At 33.1% G+C, this 20,382-nt stretch overlaps 1 protein-coding gene and 1 pseudogene across 1 annotated transcript; both read left to right on the top strand.

Annotated features, from left to right (window-relative positions):
• The first annotated feature begins 1,468 nt into the window (after nt 1–1,468).
• On the top strand, nt 1,469–3,059 carry LOC143554174 (phosphatidylinositol 4-kinase gamma 7 pseudogene; annotated as a pseudogene).
• Nucleotides 3,060–12,979: 9,920 nt separating this feature from the next.
• LOC143554165 (inorganic pyrophosphatase TTM1-like) lies at nt 12,980–19,654 on the top strand. Its single transcript, XM_077044005.1, has 11 exons — nt 12,980–13,374; nt 14,210–14,324; nt 14,412–14,607; nt 14,820–14,933; nt 15,015–15,188; nt 16,167–16,361; nt 17,153–17,275; nt 17,361–17,473; nt 18,034–18,154; nt 18,242–18,508; nt 19,247–19,654. Exons 1-11 carry the CDS (start codon nt 13,035–13,037, stop codon nt 19,463–19,465), a joined length of 1,977 nt encoding a protein of 658 aa, XP_076900120.1. The 5' UTR covers nt 12,980–13,034; the 3' UTR covers nt 19,466–19,654.
• Nucleotides 19,655–20,382: the final 728 nt, after the last annotated feature.

Below are 20,382 nucleotides of genomic sequence, written 5' to 3'. Positions count from 1 at the left end.
TCAGGAGCATCACCACACAAGGGCATTTCAGGTATCAAGACATTTGATTGGTTTGGTTTCCTATTGTTTTTAACTTTGTTTTAGAAGGCGAGAAGCCTGATGAGGCAACATGATGATCCAAAGTGTACTGTTCTTTCTAATGCTCGTTGTGCTTATGTGTCTTGTAAATTTAGCTATAATAATATTTATGTGATTTAATATGCATTACTTATGTACATGAACAACCTAAAACATATATTACCAAAACATTCTGATGAATGAAAAAAGCCACCAACACTAAGCATTCTGATGAATGAAAACTGCTGAATTTGGAATGCTTCCATAATAATAATAATAATAATAATAATAATAATAATAATAATAATAATAATAATAATAATAATAATAATAATAATAATAATAATAATAATAATAATAATAATAATAATAATAATAATAATAATAATAATAATAATAATAATAATAATAATAATAATAATAATAATAATAATAATAATAATAATAATAATAATAATAATAATAATAATAATAATAATAATAATAATAATAATAATAATAATAATAATAATAATAATAATAATAATAATAATAATAATAATAATAATAATAATAATAATAATAATAATAATAATAATAATAATAATAATAATAATAATAATAATAATAATAATAATAATAATAATAATAATAATAATAATAATAATAATAATAATAATAATAATAATAATAATAATAATAATAATAATAATAATAATAATAATAATAATAATAATAATAATAATAATAATAATAATAATAATAATAATAATAATAATAATAATAATAATAATAATAATAATAATAATAATAATAATAATAATAATAATAATAATAATAATAATAATAATAATAATAATAATAATAATAATAATAATAATAATAATAATAATAATAATAATAATAATAATAATAATAATAATAATAATAATAATAATAATAATAATAATAATAATAATAATAATAATAATAATAATAATAATAATAATAATAATAATAATAATAATCTTGTTGGATTTATTTTGAATAGTAGTAGTATAATTGAAGCTTCTGAACCATTCAGTCATTGAGGTATCATTGTTGTATGTGTTGACTTTTGACTCTTATTCGGTCAAAATGTTGAATTCTTGTTGCACTTGATTCTGAATCTGAAATATTTCAATAATAATCTTGTTAAAGTTTCATTGAAATAGTCATACAGTTGAAGATTCTGAACCTTTTTAATTAATTATCTATGTTTTGAATTGTGATGTTTGACTGTTGCTTGGTCAATCTGACTCAGGTTTGGCTGGTCAAAATGTTGGAACGCATCAGAAAGCTTATCTGATGTAACCAAAACTGCTGCAACTCAAATTGGCTGATTGTTACCCAATGTGATCACAGTGGTTAACAAGCAGAATCTTGTTTTCCTTGGTCTTTTTAACGCTTCAAAATGGAAAGCCCGATGTCAAACAAGATATCTGTGTCACTTCTCAATGGCCCATGCCATTCTGATTATGAATCAAAACTTCCCAACAAACGGCGCGTTTTTGTCCAAACCAAAAACGGTTGTGTTTTAGGTATGGAACTCGAGAGAAAAGACGATGCACACACGGTCAGAAAACGAATGCAGCTAACGTTAAACGTTCCAACCGGCGAAAGTTCACTGACTTTTGGCGATACGGTCTTGACCAACGATCTTAGTTCCATTCGAGCTGATTCTGCACTTCTGTTAACCAAGAACTGGATGCACCGAAGCTCATCGACCCCTTGTTTGTCACCAACCGCAAACACTTTTGATCAAAAGGATCAAATTCAAAGTAATATCGTGGAGATCATAGGGCATTCTGGTCATTTCACCAAAATAAAAGAGCTCGTGGACGAGATTATTAACGCGTTGAAAACCAATATAGAACCAATTCCTGTGAATGGCGGTTTAGGTGGTGCTTATTATTTTAGAAACATTAAAGGTGAGTTTGCAGCCATTGTTAAGCCTACAGATGAGGAACCGTTTGCACCGAATAACCCGAAAGGGTTCATTGGAAAGGTTCTCGGTCAACCGGGCCTTAAACAATCTGTTAGAGTAGGCGAAACCGGTTTTAGAGAAGTTGCAGCCTACCTTCTAGACCATGACCATTTTGCTCGTGTGCCATTAACTTCATTAGTCTAGATCACTCACTCGATCTTTAATCTAAACGATCATGTAATCGAGAACACGATTCAAACTGAGAAGGGGGTTAGCAAGATAGCATCATTACAACAATTCATCGCACACGATTTTGATGCGAGTGATCATGGAAGCTCAAGATTCTCTGTTGCTGATGTGCACAGAATCGGGATATTAGATGTGAGAGTCTTTAACACGGGACCGGCATGCTGGAAACATACTGGTAAAGGTTTGTGATGGTCAATTGGTCAAGTTGAACTTATTCCTATCGATCATGGTCTTTGTTGCCAGAATGTTTGGAAGATCCTTACTTTGAGTGGATGCATTGGCCTCAAGCATCGATCCCGTTTTCAGAAACTGAGCTTGAATACATCAAATCACTAGACGCGAAACTTGATGCTAAAATGCTGAGAAGAGAGTTACCCATGATACGCGAAGCGTGTATACACGTCTTTGTACCAGTTTTTTGAAAAAAGCTGCGTGCTTTGGGCTGTGTTTAGCTGAAATTGGTGGGATGATGAGTAGACAATTCAGATTCACTGATCAAGAACCAAGTGAGCTTGAAGTAATATGTTTAGAAGCTATGAAACAAGTAATGGGTCCTGACCAGGTGGTCCAGACCCGGGCTTTGACTTGTAACAAAGTGGGTTTGGGCAAGAAAGGGCGTGTGAAGGCGAGTGGGGTCCGGTCAAGTGCGAAAGAGTCGGTTGGTGGACCAACTAGTTTTGTGAAGGTGACGGATATGAACGAGGACGAATGGTGGTTATTTTTGGAGAAGTTTGAGGAGCTTGTGGGACCCCCAATGGCAGCAAGGAAGATCTCGAGCAGTGTAAGCATGAGAAACAATCCTAGGATCGGGAGTTCTTGCCAATTTTGACAAGCCTAAAAAGGTTGTAAGTAGCTTTAAGGAACATAGTATTAGTTCATAGTATTATTTTTTGATTTTTTTTTTGCTCGTTTAAGACGAATATAAGCAAGTAGTTCATATAATAAGATGCTAAAAACATGATTTTTTCATGAACTGGAAAGAGTTTGGTTTTGTATATTTTTGCATAAAGTGCAATATATATAGCGGATTTAACATGAAGTACCCTGTGAGTGATTATTATCTGATGTTTGTGGATTTGTTCAAGTTTTTAGTTTCTTTGATCAAACTGCATGTGTTACTATGCATATGTAATACATTCTGACTTATCGTAGATTCGTAGTAAAGCCGTGCATCAAAATGCATTACAATTATGCATCAAAACGTAAAGTTTTAATGCACTGTTGTAGTATTATGACGTATCGTATATCAAAATCCAGCAAAACATCCGAATGCAAAATTTTTCATGCCCCGCTGTAGTGTATTTTAACGCATATTGTAAACATATATCAAAACTCATTAAATTCCAGAAATATAACTGTAACTGTAACGCACAAGTAGTCTATATCGACGCATCTTTTGACCACTGCATCAAATTTCATTATGTTTTGAGGTTGCAAGAGGAAGTGACTAAAATAAAGGGTCAATTCCCTCACTATGAAAGTAACCAATCTGTGTTCTTCTTTTTATGTCATTGTGTGTAGAGGTGTGCAAAATCGGGTATTTTTAAAACCCGGAACCTGTTTGGAACCGGAACCGGGTATGGTCAACAAAAGTCAAAACAGGGTCCGGGTAGGAACCGGTTCCGGGTATACTCGGGTATTTGACCGGTTCCATCGGGTTTTTTCGGGTTTCGGGTAGGGTAGGGTCGGGTTTTGACCGGGTATTGGCGGAACCGGTTCCACCGGGTCCGGGTCGGTTCCGGTTCGGGTGCAGTTCTCGGAGGCAGGGCTAGCCTTGGGGTGAGGCAAGGTGGTCGACGGCCACAGGCCCGAGACCCCCTAGGCCCGGAATTTTTATTTTTAAAAAAAATTTGTTGTATTTTTATGAAATACAATATGTATATTTAATGTTTAAATCTAATTTCATAATCAATAGTTTGGTCTAGTGGCAAATGGTATTACTTCTAACCAAAAGGTTATGAGTTCAAGTCCTATTTGACACATGTTTAATCCTTTTTTATATAAAATTTTTTACACAACTCAAATTATAACTAAGTAAACCCATATAAAATTTAAATTGTTTAAACCCAACAAATACTTCATTTATTTAAGGCCCAAAAAAAATATATTCGCCTTCGGGCCAAATTTGTTTTTGTTTTCTCGGAGCCGGCCCTGCTCCGAGGGAAACCAAAACCTGGTCCGTACCCGCGGGCTGCGGGTAGGGTAGGGTCGGGTCCGGTTCCGGGTCGGGTCTGGAACCGGTTCTTTTGTGCACGTCTAATTCTGTGTATTACTTTCAAAAAGGATTTCACTATACTATACAAGTATACATCATTTCAACTATCATTTTAAAACCGAGCTCTTTTTGCCCACGTATAGTTAGAACCCGTCCTCTTTCGACCATATTTATCTGGAAATTAACTCTTAACATCCAAATATAGAATGACAATCAACTTAAACAAAACATGAACAACATCCCAAAATTTCAATATTACATTGATTAAACAAGTAATAGATAGATACATAAACAAAAATATTCTCTTAATCTCTTTAATCCTAGTTGTATATATGTATGGTAACATATAGTTATATTACTATATTAGATTCTACATATTTTCCCTATGTAGTTGTCAGCAAGATCAAATGAAAGGGAGGGCTAGTGATACAAAATTGCTTCCCTTATAATAACAGTTAATCCTATGTATGTGAACTCACACTAGTACACAAATAGATATTTAAGACCAGAGTTTCGGTCACAAATATCCAGTTTTCTAGTAGTGTCAGTTATTTTTGGGTGGGTGAGATCTTGGGACATGGTAATCAGCATTCATAACCATGAATGTTGAACTCATTTTGGCTTTAACTTGATGATTATCATGATACATCTTCTTGCTTCGCTTGTGCGGTTTGTGGTCATTATTACTAGGGTTTTCACTTGAAGACGGAACACTCGCAGTTTCTTCATCTTTCATGTTCATACGTTCTTCGTTCACCATTCTAGCCATCTTTCTCCCACCAACCAGTCCACCCTTTACCGCCACTTTAGAACCGACAGGAACTACATTCGGAGTTTCCTAAACAAATTTGTTAATGTTAGTTTGTTATAGAATGAATATTTAATATACTTTATAGTGAAATAAGCTAAGTTTTGAAAAAATGTATTAAGATTATTCCATATATGAAATAAAACACTTGTTTTTTATTGTCAAAGCGGCGAATAAAATTTTTTGATGGGTATCACAAGGTCTCTTCTCTACCGACTATGACTAAAGGTCAAATTCATTTTCTTTTTTGAAAACCTTGCATTTTAAATGACAAAAATCTAGAAAGCCTTAGATTTTATGACAAAAATGCAGAAAAACCATAGATTTTATGACAAAAATTATTTTAAAAAGGAAAACAAAAAAAAACCCTTAGATTTAATGACAAAAATCTAGAAAAAAAAACTTACAATATGAAAGAAAACATTCTTTCGTGACTTCAAAACGTCATCCCTAATTGCAAGATTCACCTTTTCTGGTTGAGATAACATGACCTGTTCTTCTTCGATCTTGTTTCTAGACATCACCTTCATCTCTATATCTATAGACAAGTATAAGCGACACATATATTTAAATTTCACATTCACATTATATATGTATAAATATGTAAAGATTAATTGATAAGTAGTGGGAATAAAAGAAAAGATTGTTTTGAGAATACCTTGAAGAGGATATGCCACAAAGTGAAGTGACATGAAGATGATTGCATAGCCAAAGATATTATACCTTGTGGAGACCATTTTGTTCTTTGTGTCTTTCTTTGCATGTATGCTTTTTAACAGAATGGGATTGTGAAAATGGAATTGGAGGGAGAAAGAATATCAATCATTTATAGACCCAAGATTAGTCAGAGTCAAAGTAAAGTCAAAGACATAATTTTTCAGTTTACATCCAATTAAAATATATGAAAGGGGGAACATGAAGCACTTTTTGGAGACTAAGATTTACTTCTTTAAATTCAAATTAATTTTTTGGAAAAACAAAAGAATTAAAAAGTGTGTTTCACGTGATCATGTTGAAACAATTAAGACAAGCACATAAAATATTTTGATGACTAATAATTATGCAATTAGTTGACCACAGGAATTATTATTTCATGTTTTTTAAAGAATATATAATCATTAAGAAAAAAAAAGATAAATGAAATACACCCATAGATTTTTATTTATTTATATTTAACGTTCATTCGGATCACTAACAGACCATTTGCCAATTGATTATTTTCATTCAACTCTCAGAAGGAAACCCTACCATAGGTGAGAAAATCCTCAGCCCCAACATAAAACCTCTATTTTTATTTTGATTGTAGGTGAGACTTGAACCCAGGTCCGGCTCGAGCATAGGGCAATGTGGGCGACCAGCGTGGGTACTTAATTTTCGGGGGCACAGTTTTTTTTTTTAAATAAATTTTTATGAATATATATATATATATAATGTTTTACTCTCATTATACAATAACTAGCTTGGTGTAGTGGCAAATGAGTTTGACTTCCAATCAAAAGGTTATAGGCTCTAGTCTCACTTGAGACATTTTTAAGCTTATTTTTATACAAAAAGTTTTTTACACAACTTAAATCATAAACAAGTAAGCTTATTTAAAATTTTAATTGTTTTAACCAAACAAAACACCATTTACATAAGGTCTAATTTTTTATTTTTTATTTTCTTATATTATTTCATTACTCGTTAAAGTTTATAGGCCTTTTTATTTCGGCTCGGCCGAGACATATAAATTCTTGGAGATGGCTCTGCTTGAACCCAACATCTTCTCCTTTTAAATTGAAGTCTTTGAACATCTCACCCGTAAATAAACCTACATAGTTATATATTTACAGTATCTATGGACAATATAATGGGCTTAATAAATAGATAATAATTAAAGAAAAATAAACAAACTTTTTCTGATTAAATTAAATTTTAATTAAAAGACACACAACCCCGATTTATTGGGTGATTTGTACGAAATAATAATATTTTGCCTCTACAAATTAATAACTTTAAAAAGGAGTGCATAAAAATAGTAGAAACAAAATAGTTACTTGCCATTCAAAGTGAGAACAAATAGAAGAAAATAGTCGTTGTAACGTGGACTTGAAGATACGGATGTCTACCGTCATACATGCTACGAGGCACCAAACTTTACACATCCACCCATGCATAATATTCAATAAATGCTGCCATGTTTTATTACTTAATCAAATTTTACACATCCACATATAGGTGTGAAGATGTTAATTAACTTTACCCTTGTCTACCTATAACTTTTATAATATTTAATTAACTTGCAACTTTGACTACCATAATATACTCAATATTCTCGTATGAACTATCCGGTTGTTCCTTTTGTTTACGACTAATATTTACCATTCAAATAAATAATTTTATAGGATTAATTGGTAACAATTAATTGTCTATCACCCTAGATATGAGCATTATGATTTTATGTCATCCCAGGTAACATATGGCCTTTTGTATCACCAATATTATTTGTTTTATTCACGAAGAGTTTACGGATTTATTTTTGTTGTTCTGATAAAGACTTCCCAGAGGTCACTCAACCATGTAATTTATTCTATGTTTTTCTCTTAAATTATCTATTTGCGCTATTTAAGTAGATTAAAAATCAAATAACAAAATGTAATTGTTCTCGTAAAATACAAAAGGTGTGGGCCAACTTTCTAATTCTAATTGGGTCAACCATTCAACGCCACAACATGTGACTCATCAAAACGAGGTACACCCAACTTCTATTTCTACAACCTCGTTTAACAATTTTTTGGTTTAAATTTTCAACATGTCAAATGAAATTTTTTATTTCAGTTTTTCTTATATAAAAAAATAAATACGTTATTGAAATATTTTATTCTAGTTTTATATTATATAAAATGTTTAATATTCTTTTTGATAAATTGTTAACACGCACGAATGAATAAAAGTTTGAACTGGGCCAAGCATATTATATACCATTGTATCATATTTAATTTTGAGGTTGGGTATCAGGAGTGTAAATAAGTTAACATCAGTTTGTTAAAACGCTTTAATTGAGCCGAGCATAAGCTAGCTTGATACCGGGCTCGAGCTTATTTCAAAGCTCATTGAACAAATAGGTACGATCTCGAGCTTTGCATACCGAGCTAAATGCTCATGAGCTTAACCTAGGAGTCTGAAGCTACTTACGAGCGAGCTGTGAGCCAACTGCCTCAACTCAAGCTTGGACTCGAAACTAAACAAGCCAGCTTGGGCCAGGGTTAACAGGGTCTAGCCATCTAGTGGTTCAATAGCCGTCTAGTGGTTCAACTCGGAAGTGCTAGCGTGGTGATAAGAAGTTCCACCCTGGCAAGTCTAGAATGAGAGAGTAGAATTTGATAACTAAAATAACCATATAATACACTTGTACACAGTGCTTGCATGTAACACATAAGATGACTATTTATCGCCACAGTTTCTCTCTACCCCTACCGTTGTCATCTCCAGTGCATTGTGTACAGAGTCCATTATGCGGTTCTTGCAATTCTTAGCTATAATTTTATTCGATAAGGTCCTAAATCTTATATCTTATGTAAACAGGTTTAATTCGGTCCAAACATTGGTGTTAAATATTCCAAAAAATGAAGATAAATACACCTAGTCAAAATGACACATCACATAGCTAGTATATACAATAAACTAACTGTAACATCTTTTCATTTGCAATTGACACTATGAACCATTAATCAAAAAGATGCAAGAAAATCTACATTGAGAACCTGTGGAGCAACTTGTCAAAAATTTGGATGTCATCCATGCGGGGTCGAACCTTGGGTTGAGGCTGCAGCATTCATGACACAAACTGATGAAGCAGTTCAGGATACGGTGGTTCCGTGGTAGTTGTTGGCCACTTTATATCTGCATTTATAACCGCCAACTGCGAGCTTCCTCCTGACTCCCCGAGCGCATACTCAAATGGAGAAACACCATACCTGTTATATATAAATGCATGGCTAAGTCGCACATAGATGTCAAATGTATACATGACATCAAATTTTGTTAGGGGTGTGAAGTAGCCGAGCCTAAGCACGAATAGTTCGAGCTTGGCTCGTTTAACTTGCTAGATCTCAAGCTCGGCTTGTTTTGAGCTCTATTTCGAAAGCTCGCTCTTGGCTCGTGAGTAGCTCGTTTATTATTTATAATTTATTTATATAAACTAATTATTAATTTTATATATTTTAGTTATGATATAACATGATGTATATTATTTGGTTATTTATATCATAATTATATACATAATAAGTATTATATGAATAGAAATTTAATACATTAAAGAAAAAAACTATATAAATAATAGGCTACTTTAGGCTTGCGAGCCCAGCTCGAGCTTGATAAGCAGGCATGCAATGATGTAAATAAACCAAATGAACACGAACGGAGCATGTTCGTGTTTGTTCGCTAAGAAAATGAACATGTTCGTGTTCGTTAACTTTCGTTCATTAACAGAATAAACAAAAGGTTCACAAATGTAAACGAATAAACATAAATGAATGAACAAAACTGAGCTAAAACCAATTAAAAGTAAATGCGAACAACAATGTGTTGGGCCTAGAAAGTTAGTGTTGGGCCTAGAAAGTTATTAAAACTAAATTATATTGTAATGAGCTTAAAAGTTTTTAATGAAATATTAACGAACGAACTTGAACAAACATAAACTTAAATGAACCAAGGTAAACGAACGTTCGCAAACATAAATGCACAAACAATACAAGTGTTCATGCTCGTTCGTTAAACTAAATGAGCAAGGCTTTTTGTTCATGTTCGTTTATTAAACAAACGGACTTACCACCTAACAGTTCACTGCATATTCAGTTCATTTACTGAATTACCAACCTAAGCTTATATTTAGAGTCGAGCTCATTTAAGCTAGGGTCGATTCGAACTTTTAGCGAGCGATCTCATGTAGCTATTTTCATTTATTAAATTTATTATTATTTTTATCATTTATTAAAATTTATGGTTTAATCTAAACGAGCCGAGCCAACCATGGCTCGAGCCGGCTTGTTTAAATTGGAGCTATTTTTGAGCCAGCGGGCCACGAACATTTGGACAGCAAGGAAACAGCATTAACATAATAATCAGCACTAACCTTCACTTGAATTATGGCGTGATCAATTAAAGGAAGCAGATTCGGCAGTGGAATTGGTTAAGGCGTTGAGTCCGTAAGTTATTGACATTCGTACGGAAGTGACAGTGCGACAACTTTTTACAATTTATACGAGCCGTATAGGTTTTCTGGCTCGTATAGCCCACTTACATCATTTGACCTATACGAACCGTATAGGGTTATACGACTCTATAGATAGCATGAGCCCGTACTTTGACAGGAAATTTATAATTATTTTCTGGTTTATACGAGCTGTATAGATGATATACGACCCGTACATGCTAGGTATAAGTTTTTCATGCTCCAGGCATTAAAGATTTGTGTGTTGCTTGATAAGATTATACGAAAAGTTGTTTGGCTGATTGTAATATTCGGATATAAGCCTAAAACATGATAGATTTGTCTGATGATTTATGATCTTATATAGAAAGTTGTTTGATTGGTATGGAGCAAAATATTTACTTTTAAATAACATGTTTCTAGTTTATAACCAACTCAAATTTATATTTAATATTTAAAGTAATCTTAATGTTATCCAAAAAAAACCTATACTAGTCAAACAGCCTCTATACGAGTAGTATAGTCCTATACGGCTCGTATAGGGGCTATACGGTACAAGAGAATAAAACTTAACACTCATAAACGAAAATGACTTGACTATGCATTTATACGACTCGTATAGAGCATATACGAGTCGTATAGGCTTTCATGGTGAGTGAATAACCTTCCGTGTGTATAACCCTGAGCCTTTTTTTAACTATCATAGATTCATATCATGAGTGAGAATTTTTTTCAAAATAGAAAATTTTGAGATTAAATTTAGGTGGTGACATTAGTAATGACGGATCATAAAAGTTAACAAAGCATGTCAGCTTTGTTTAATGGGTTGAAAAATTCAAAGTTGTTTCGTCATTTGAAGTGGCGGAATTAACAGGGCCATCTCTATTATGTATTATTCTTTTTTTTTGGGGGGTGGGGGGTTTAAAGGCAAAATAATGATTTAGGCCTTAAGTAAAGGGTTTTTTTTTGTTTTTTTTTATATATATTTAAACTTTTAAATGGGCTTACATGGTTATGATTTGGGTTGTTAAAAAAATTGTGTTTCATGAGATTTAAACAAACAACCTTTTGGTACATTTACTGCTACACAAAACTAGTGATTGTGTAGTTGCGTTTAAATATTAAAATTACATATTTGTTTACGTAAAAATAATTTAAATATATATATATATAATTCGAACATAGCAGAGTGTCTAGTCAGGGGCGGTCGACCACCCCGCCCCCTTATGGTCTGCCCTGGGAACTAATGTAAAAAATTTACGATCCTTCATTAGTAATGACATATCCAACCATCTCATGCTACGCCAATTTGACCACCATATGCCACCAAATGACGGCTCTACGATATGTGAGGCCTGTCATTTCAAATAGTATATGTTGAATATGACCGTTGCAGATCAAATACGTTGGTACACTTTTTTATCGTAATGAGCCTTAACCGTCATGGTTTTCTTGAAATATAAGGTGGTGGGTTTGATCTACCCATCACTATCAGAGATCGCAAACGTATAAGATCGTTATTTACTATTAGGTTACGTCAGTTAGCTAGGATTTAGATTATTATAATACAGGAATCATCAAAGAGAGAGAAAAGAATATCCGAAATAATTTGAATTATTATAATCCAGCTACTACTAATAATTTGGCTGCCGCAGAATGATAATAATATGTTGTTCCATCAACATCCAGCTTTTGAGTCACACTATTCAACTGCCTTCTGACCTGCCCATAACAAACTTGTCTTCTCACCACCTGTCTCTCTTCAACCCCACACGCTTATTCTTCAAGTTCTAGATCACTCCTTTACATTCTTCATTATTCTTCTCTCAGCTCAACAAATCCTTCATCTGCTATTCAGGTTCCTTCTTCTTATACTAATATTATCCTACAACTTTTTATCATTATTTTGCTTCAATTGCGTGCTTTGCTACTTCTCTGTGCGATCCTTCACTTTAATTCCTGTTCAATTATTATTCGTTTCACTCACTGCTTCAAAATTAGGTTAAATTTTATTAGTTTTCGAGTTTCTGGAATTCTAGGGCTTTTTATTTTACTGCAGGCTAATTTGTAAGGTAGATCAAATACTATTTCCAATTTCCAGTTTTAATCTCATTATTATTTCAGCATCTAAACACTCATATGCCTGTTCCAAATTATATGTGCAATTCAATCAAAACTAATGCTAGGATGGATATATTGTAATTATCTATATCATAATTAGGACGGATATATGATCAGATTAGGCTTCCTTTTTACTTTTTAGTCATCCTAATTGTATCTATATATACAGTTGATTATTTACTACTGCATAATCGCTAGTCGGTGTGCTACCGATTCGGTTTCACCTTAACAATTCAATCAAAAAGTAGTGTTAGGGGATATTAATTAGGGTTTATTGTAATTATTCATACCATAATTAGGATGAAATGTGATTAGAGTAGGTTTCCTTGTAATTATTTTCACTATACACATATATAGTTGATTAAATTTACAAAATATCTTACAAGGTTTTCATTATTATATAGCTAGTTTTCATGCTGCTAAAATTTTTAAAAAAATTTCTTTTGCAGCATAAATCTACGTGTTAAACATGTCTCAAGACAATTCTTCCATGATTGAGTCACCTAGAAGGCGGTCTGGTTTGTTAAGAGATCAAGTTCAATTGGTTAAAAAGAAAGATTCATCACGTTATGAGATTGCACCGATTCAAGATACTCTATCGTTTGAGAAGGGTTTCTTTGTAGTGATTAGAGCATGCCAGTTATTGGTTCAAAAGAATGAGGGGATTCTATTGGTTGGTGTAGCTGGACCATCTGGGGCTGGAAAAACTGTGTTTACAGATAAAGTTCTCAATTTTATGCCCAGCATTGCTGTCATAACAATGGATAATTACAATGATGCAACTCGTATTGTTGATGGCAATTTTGATGGTAATTAGTCTTGATTTATTCTTCCATGATTTAGTTTTGAAAACGAACCAAACCGACAGAGTCCTTGTTCATATTTGTGCATTAAGCATTTATCGGACACATGGACAGTCCATGAAGGAAATGATTTTGTTCGTGTTCATTCATTAATTCTATAAAACAAAAAAAATGAACACAAACGAACCCAAACAAACATATATATTTATTAGAAAATTATATATCAACATTCTTAAACTCAAGCATTACACAAAATAACCCAAAATAAATATAAAGTTTAGTACTTGACATAATAATCTTTTAATACGTAATAAACTAATAATTAAATAATTTAAAATACCTTTAATGACGCGTAAAGAAATAAACATGAACGAATGTAAATGAACGGGCATTAATGAACGTCAACGAACAAACATGAGCGAATGCAAAATGAACGAACACATTACTGAACGTTCACGAGCATGACCTCTTTTCATGTTCGTTCATTTATTATTTATTAAATGGACGGATGTAAACGAACTTCCCACCAAACGGTTTGCAGAAGTTTCAGTTCGTTTACAACATTAAGCGTACTCAGTAATTGTAATTACTAATTAATCCTATTACAGGTTGTTTGGATGTGCGTTTTGAAACTCGAAGTGATTATTTGATACGCATTGATCATAATCTAGATATCTAACAAATTCTGATTGGCTAATAACTAATTAATAAAATGGGCAGAAAAGATGATATTGTGAGAAAAAGAGAGTCAGTTTGGTAACTGTGGTTAAAAGTCCTCGTTGATGTTAAAATATGTAGATACGATACGTTTTGACTTTGACCCTTGTTTGCTTGATTGCAGATCCAAGGCTGACAGATTATGACACATTGCTTGAAAACATACATGGCCTTAAAGAAGGGAGACCCGTTCAAGTTCCAATTTATGATTTTAAAACAAGTTCAAGAGTTGGTTACAGGTTACTATTTACTAATGATCCATTACACACACACGAATATCTATATATTTGTGTCTCTATTTATTCTAGTTGTATTATGTATAACAGAACAGTTGAGGTTCCTTCGTCTCGCATAGTGATTATTGAAGGGATTTATGCACTCAGTGAAAAACTAAGACCACTTTTAGATCTCCGTGTCTCCGTCACTGGTGGGGTACACTTTGACCTGGTCAAACGGGTTTTGAGAGACATTCAACGCGTTGGACAAGAACCTGAAGAAATTATTCATCAAATCTCTGAAACTGTATTCTCCATCCCCTACTTGGATAATGTTAACGTGTTAGTTACAGTTACAAACATATTATTGGTTTTCACAAAGCATATATCAATTTCAACCTTTTGGCCTGTTACCCTTCGAACTATTTTTCTTTTTGTGATCCGTTTTTAAATTGGCCCGTTTACAAGTAAATGGGTCAAAAATGTCACTACTGGGTTAATCATAATATACATTTACAGGTATATCCTATGTACAAAGCTTTTATCGAGCCAGATCTACAAACTGCACATATAAAGATTATCAACAAGTTCAATCCGTTCTCTGGATTCCAGAATCCGAGTTATATTCTGAAGGTTAATTATCTGATCTTTAATTTTTGTTAAAAGGAAACTTGTTTTAAAATTAATTAATATTTGTTTATGTTTTTACTGTAGTCTAAAAAGACTGTGACCCCAGAGCAATTGAAGGCGGTTCTATCTCCAGAACATGAAGAAAGAAAAGAAGAAACTTATGATATATATCTTCTGCCACCTGGCGAGGATCCGGAAGCTTGTCAATCGTATCTCAGGATGAGGAACCGTGATGGCAAGTACAACCTTATGTTTGAGGTATGCAAAATGGATTAACAGGTCAAGATGGTCAAGTTTTTTGTCCGAGTTGGGTTGACCCACCGTGAAACTATAAGTAATTAATGTTTACATATGATTACAAAAATTACATTATTATAACCTTATGTTTGAGGCATGGATTAACAGGTCGAAATGGATAATTTGTTGTCGGATGGGGTTCCAAAAATAAAAGCTATAAATAATTAATGTTATACATATGTTTACAAAAATTAAATTATTACAGCTTTATGTTTGAGGTATGTATCTTTATTAGAGGTAGCAAAACGGATTAACGGGTTTAAATGGCTGGGTCGGGTTGACCCTCATCAAACTTTAAACAATTGATGCTGTACTCATGATTACAAAAACTAAATTATTTCAACCTTATGTTTGAGTTATGCACCTTTATTAGATTTAGCAAAAGGGATTTTAACGGGTCAAAATGGACAACTTCTTGTCAGATTGGGTTGGATCAACCGCTGACCCACCATAAATAAAAGTTATAAATAAATAATGTTTTATATATAATTACAAAAACTAAATTGTTACAGCCTTATGTTTGAGGCATGCATTCTTATTAGATGTAGCGGAAGGGGTTAACGGGTCAAGATAGACAGTTTGGTGGTTCTGATTGGGTTTGGTTGATCGTTTTTATATATTATTACAAAAACTAAATTATTAAAACCTTATGTTTGAGGTATGCATCTTTATTAGATGTAGCAAAAGGGGTTAACGGGTCAAAATAGACAATTTGTTGGTTCTGATTGGGTTTGGTTGGCCGGTGACCAATGACCGACCAAAAGTTAAAGCATTAAATAATTAATGTTAACATATCATTACAAAAATTAATTTATTACAATAACAGACCTTTATTTTACCCATGTTGAGCTCGTTTGTAATCTAAAGCTTCCACCTAACATTTTATCAGAATCATGTTATGTAATAGATAGATTTACATGTGTTATATTGCATTTTTAGGAGTGGGTGACGGATAGCCCGTTCATTATATCACCCAGAATCACCTTTGAAGTGAGCGTACGTCTTCTTGGCGGGCTAATGGCATTAGGGTACACAATTGCTGCCATACTCAAAAGAAGCAGCCATGTTTTCTTTGATGAAAAGGTGTGTGTGAAAACCGATTGGTTAGAGCAACTCAACCGCACCTATGTACAGGTATATTATTTAAGCACCATCTTGTCATTTAAATAATAAGGGATAATTTTAGGGGTGCAAACGAGATGAGCCAAGCCTGAGATCGCATAAGCTTGAGCCCGGCTCGTTTAACTTATGGGCGCTCGAGCTCGAGCTCGGCTTGTCAGTAGCTTCTTCAAGCTTTAGCTCGGCTCTTGCTTTATATATAAAATTTTTATATACTTTTTGAAATTACTTTTTGTATATGTTAAAAGTTAAAAGTTTATATATAGATAATATATATGTATTATTTAGTTGTTATTATCATAATTATATGTAATAATTAATTAATTATTGTCATATAAATGTAAATTAAATTTATTAAATAGAAATCATATAAATAATAGTCTTGTTTAGGCTCGCGAGCCAGCTTGAGCTCAATAAATGAAGCTCGAGATTTTAGAGAGCCGACCTTAAGCAACTTGGCTCGTTTACATCCCTAGTTAATTTCACATATCCCCTTCAAACTTGGGATAATATCATATTTTTTATCGAACAGAATGTCAAGTATATCATTTGCAAATTTATGACATTTATACCCTTTCTGTAAAATTTGCATCATGTGAGTTTGGGGTGTAATGTGAAAATAAGGATATAATGGCCATTATCAAAATATGGCATTTTATTTATCTTGAATGGATATACTTGATATTACACTTTTCAATTGAGTAAATATTATATAATACAAGTTTTTAGGGGCATATATGAAATTGCCCGATATCCTAATTTTTAATTCCCTCATTTTAATTTGGTATAATCCAATTGGCTAAAAGGTGCAAGGAAGAGATCGTTTGTATGTGAAATATATTGCAGAGCAGTTGGAGTTAGATGGTACATATGTTCCTAGAACCTACATAGAACAAATACAGTTAGAAAAAGCTGTAAACGATGTGATGGTATGTTTTTATATTATTTCATAGCAAACATTAAATAAGTGGTTGTTTATTATGGTCTTGATTTGGTCAAATAATAATCTTACAGGCGTTGCCAGATGATCTAAAAACAAAACTCAGTATAGATGATGATTTGGTTTCAAGCCCTAAAGAAGCTTTATCGCGTGCTTCTGCTGATAGAAGATCCAAATACCTTAACAGGTATGCATCAATGGCAATTTTGACCTTTTGGTCAAACGAGTTGGAACTCGAAAATCAGACCCAATTGTGCATAATTGTTTTGTTCATAAAACTATTGGGGAAACGATATAATTTCTATTCAAAATTTTGGTAAAAAGTTTTTGGGTTAACCTGACTCATATCAGTCAAATACCCATTTTGACCCAACCTGCCCATTTGGCTAGAAGTGTGAATTTCTAGCAGGACATAGAAACACAACCCGTACCTAGCACAAAATTTGAGGCTTTGGGATTTTAGTCTTATGTGGGTTTGGGTCTAACCCACGGACACGTTGAACTAAACGAGTGGGTTCGTAGGTTGACCTGTTTCATTTTTTTAATTTTTTTAAATGTGTTATTATGTCATAACTTATGATGATTGGGGATTGTATATCAAAATTTAAAAACTAAAATTGAAATTGACATCGAATGTTGTAAACTTAAATGTAATTGTTTTATAGACATATTTTTAAGTTTTAATTTTAGGACCCGTTAAGCATCTTTGATTTGCTAGGTTTTTAAATGTGAGTTATAAATGAACAGGGGTGGTGCTCACTCATTTTCAACCCGTGAAAAGAATTTATCAAAGTTGACAAAACTTTCCATTAATAGTAAGCGATTTGATGGGAGGACCCCAGATTCACCAGCAACGGTTGTAAACCAAGTAAAGCCACCATATCTCTTTTTATTTCTAATTTTTATTTTGGTTTAATTATTTCCCATTATTTAGCACTCGGTTTGGTTATTATAGGGAGTGATTACTCACTTATCAGAACAAATTTCAACTCTAAATGAAAGGATGGATGATTTTACTACTCGAATTGAAGAGCTGACATCAAAATTTTCACAAAGAAAAGTACCGAGCCTTCAAAACATGGCAGGCCAGGCGGAATCTTGCAACGGCTCTGCAACTTCATTGTTCATGACTGGTTTAGGAAACGGGTCATTGACTGGTCAACTACTGCCTAATTCCGCTTCTTCTCACCAGTTGGCACGAGAGACCCCCCTCATGGAAGAGGTGCACCATTCATCTTTTCTCCAATTTCATTTGCTTGTCATGTTATGTATCACAAATCGGTCAAATCTATCCCAAACGGTCAAATCTACTTGGGTTGAAATGGTTCAAATGGGCGAAGGTCTATTGTCAGCGCATACAATCTTTAAATTATTTTTATTAAAAAAAAAGGAGTATTTTATATATCTAGCGGGTCAACTCGACTTGGGTTGATGTTAAATTTCAAACAGGTCAAATCTACTTGAGTTGAAATGGATCAAATGGACAAAAGTCTATTTTCAGTGCATACAGTCTTTAAAATCATTTTATTAGAAAAAAAAATGAGTATTTTCTATATCTCAAATGGGTCAAATCTATTTGGGTTGATGTTAAATCTCAAACGGGCAAATCTACTTGGGTTGAAATGGGTTAAATCTATCTGGCTTGATGTTAAGCCGTAAACGGGTCAAATCCACTTGCGTTGAAATGGGTCAAATCTACTTGTGTTGATGTTAAATCTTAAACGGGTCAAATCTACTTGGGTTGAAATGGGTCAAAAGTCAAAACTCTACTTTTTCCAATTTCCTTAGCTTTTCTTGCAGTCAAATATGACAGTTGCAACACATTAACATATTAATGAGGTCAATTTGGGTCATGTTAAATCTCAAACGGGTCAAATATACTTCAGTTGAAACGGGCCAGACGAGCAAACGCCAATTTTCAGTCGTTTTTATTCAAATATTTAAAATTTTCTTGAAACAGGTGCTGTTAATCGCAAGGGGACAACGCCAACTAATGCATCAACTGGACAACTTAAGTAACCTGTTACGTGATTATGTGACCGAAAAGGACCACGTTGACCGGTCAGACAAGACCAACCGATTCACCGAGATCGAGTCGATTGGAGTTCCGATTATTGCAGCGTTGGCGATCGGTGGGTTAGGGTTCTTGTTGTGTAGGACTTTGTATTCCCAAAAGTAAAGGAAAAGTAACCACCTCTTGTGAAAGTTTTCAAATAAAAAACACCCAACAGGATGTTGGGAGCACACTGACTCATGTATGATATAATGTGTAAAGAATCAGGTGAATTTGTCCCTGAAAAATATAACAGCATATAGTAACAAAGAAAGCTTTATTTTATAAATCAAGTAAACCCCTAGCATATGATGTATGATTTTTTTGTCAATTTGTGTTACAACGTCTCAAAATCTAAAAAATATTATTATTGAATTTTTGGGTCGTTCATCAAAAGGAGATATGTGCTTCGATTTTAATTGCTTAACCCCCCCCCCCACCCCACCCCCACCCCCACTCCCACCCCCAACAATGTAACAAAGTTACACGATAGAGCTAACAAAGAAAAATTAACAAAGTTAAACCTGTACCAACCTTCCCAGTCTAAACTCGGTAAGTAATTGATTATAAAACACATAAGCCATTGCATATCAATTCTTCGACTCCTGGCTACATAACCTAATTGCTATTTGCCTTCTTCCTTCTCCGATTACACATGCATCTGTTCTTTAATTTTGTTTCTAAAACTTATTCTTCCCTATTCCTTAGCTTTTTATTAACCGGTACAACACAATTCCCTCCTTTATATTATATATGTTAATTTCCATGTTTGATTATAATTGACGACATACTAATCACACAACTTTGGATGATGCGATTTCCTAATTTGCTTATTTGATTCGGTATATTGTCTGCTTAAAAATTTGAGTACTAGTTTATAATTTCCTAATTTTGTTTGATCATAATTATTAGTTTCTACAAAAGGAAAGGAGGTGCTACCATTTAGCCCGTTAATGTTGGCATAATTTTTTAATTTTGATTTCTTATAATTAGAGTAAAAATTTAACATATGAATTATTGGAAGAATATACCTAATAAAACTT

This window comes from Bidens hawaiensis, unplaced genomic scaffold (assembly GCF_021521415.1).
Source record: "Bidens hawaiensis isolate Kalapana, Puna unplaced genomic scaffold, B.hawaiensis_p1.1 tig00001032_1, whole genome shotgun sequence".
NCBI lineage: Eukaryota > Viridiplantae > Streptophyta > Magnoliopsida > Asterales > Asteraceae > Bidens > Bidens hawaiensis.
Note: the sequence above shows the minus strand (reverse complement) of the source record. Positions and strands in the feature narration are given on the sequence as shown.

What these genes read in the sequence shown, in the direction of transcription:
- LOC143554165 (XM_077044005.1), top strand. Translation starts at nt 13,035, where the DNA reads ATGTCTCAAGACAATTCTTCCATGATTGAGTCACCTAGAAGGCGGTCT. An exon ending in TCAACCGCACCTATGTACAG is followed by an intron (nt 16,362 to 17,152) that starts GTATATTATTTA and finishes ATTGGCTAAAAG; the next exon opens with GTGCAAGGAAGAGATCGTTT. An exon ending in AGACCCCCCTCATGGAAGAG is followed by an intron (nt 18,509 to 19,246) that starts GTGCACCATTCA and finishes TTCTTGAAACAG; the next exon opens with GTGCTGTTAATCGCAAGGGG.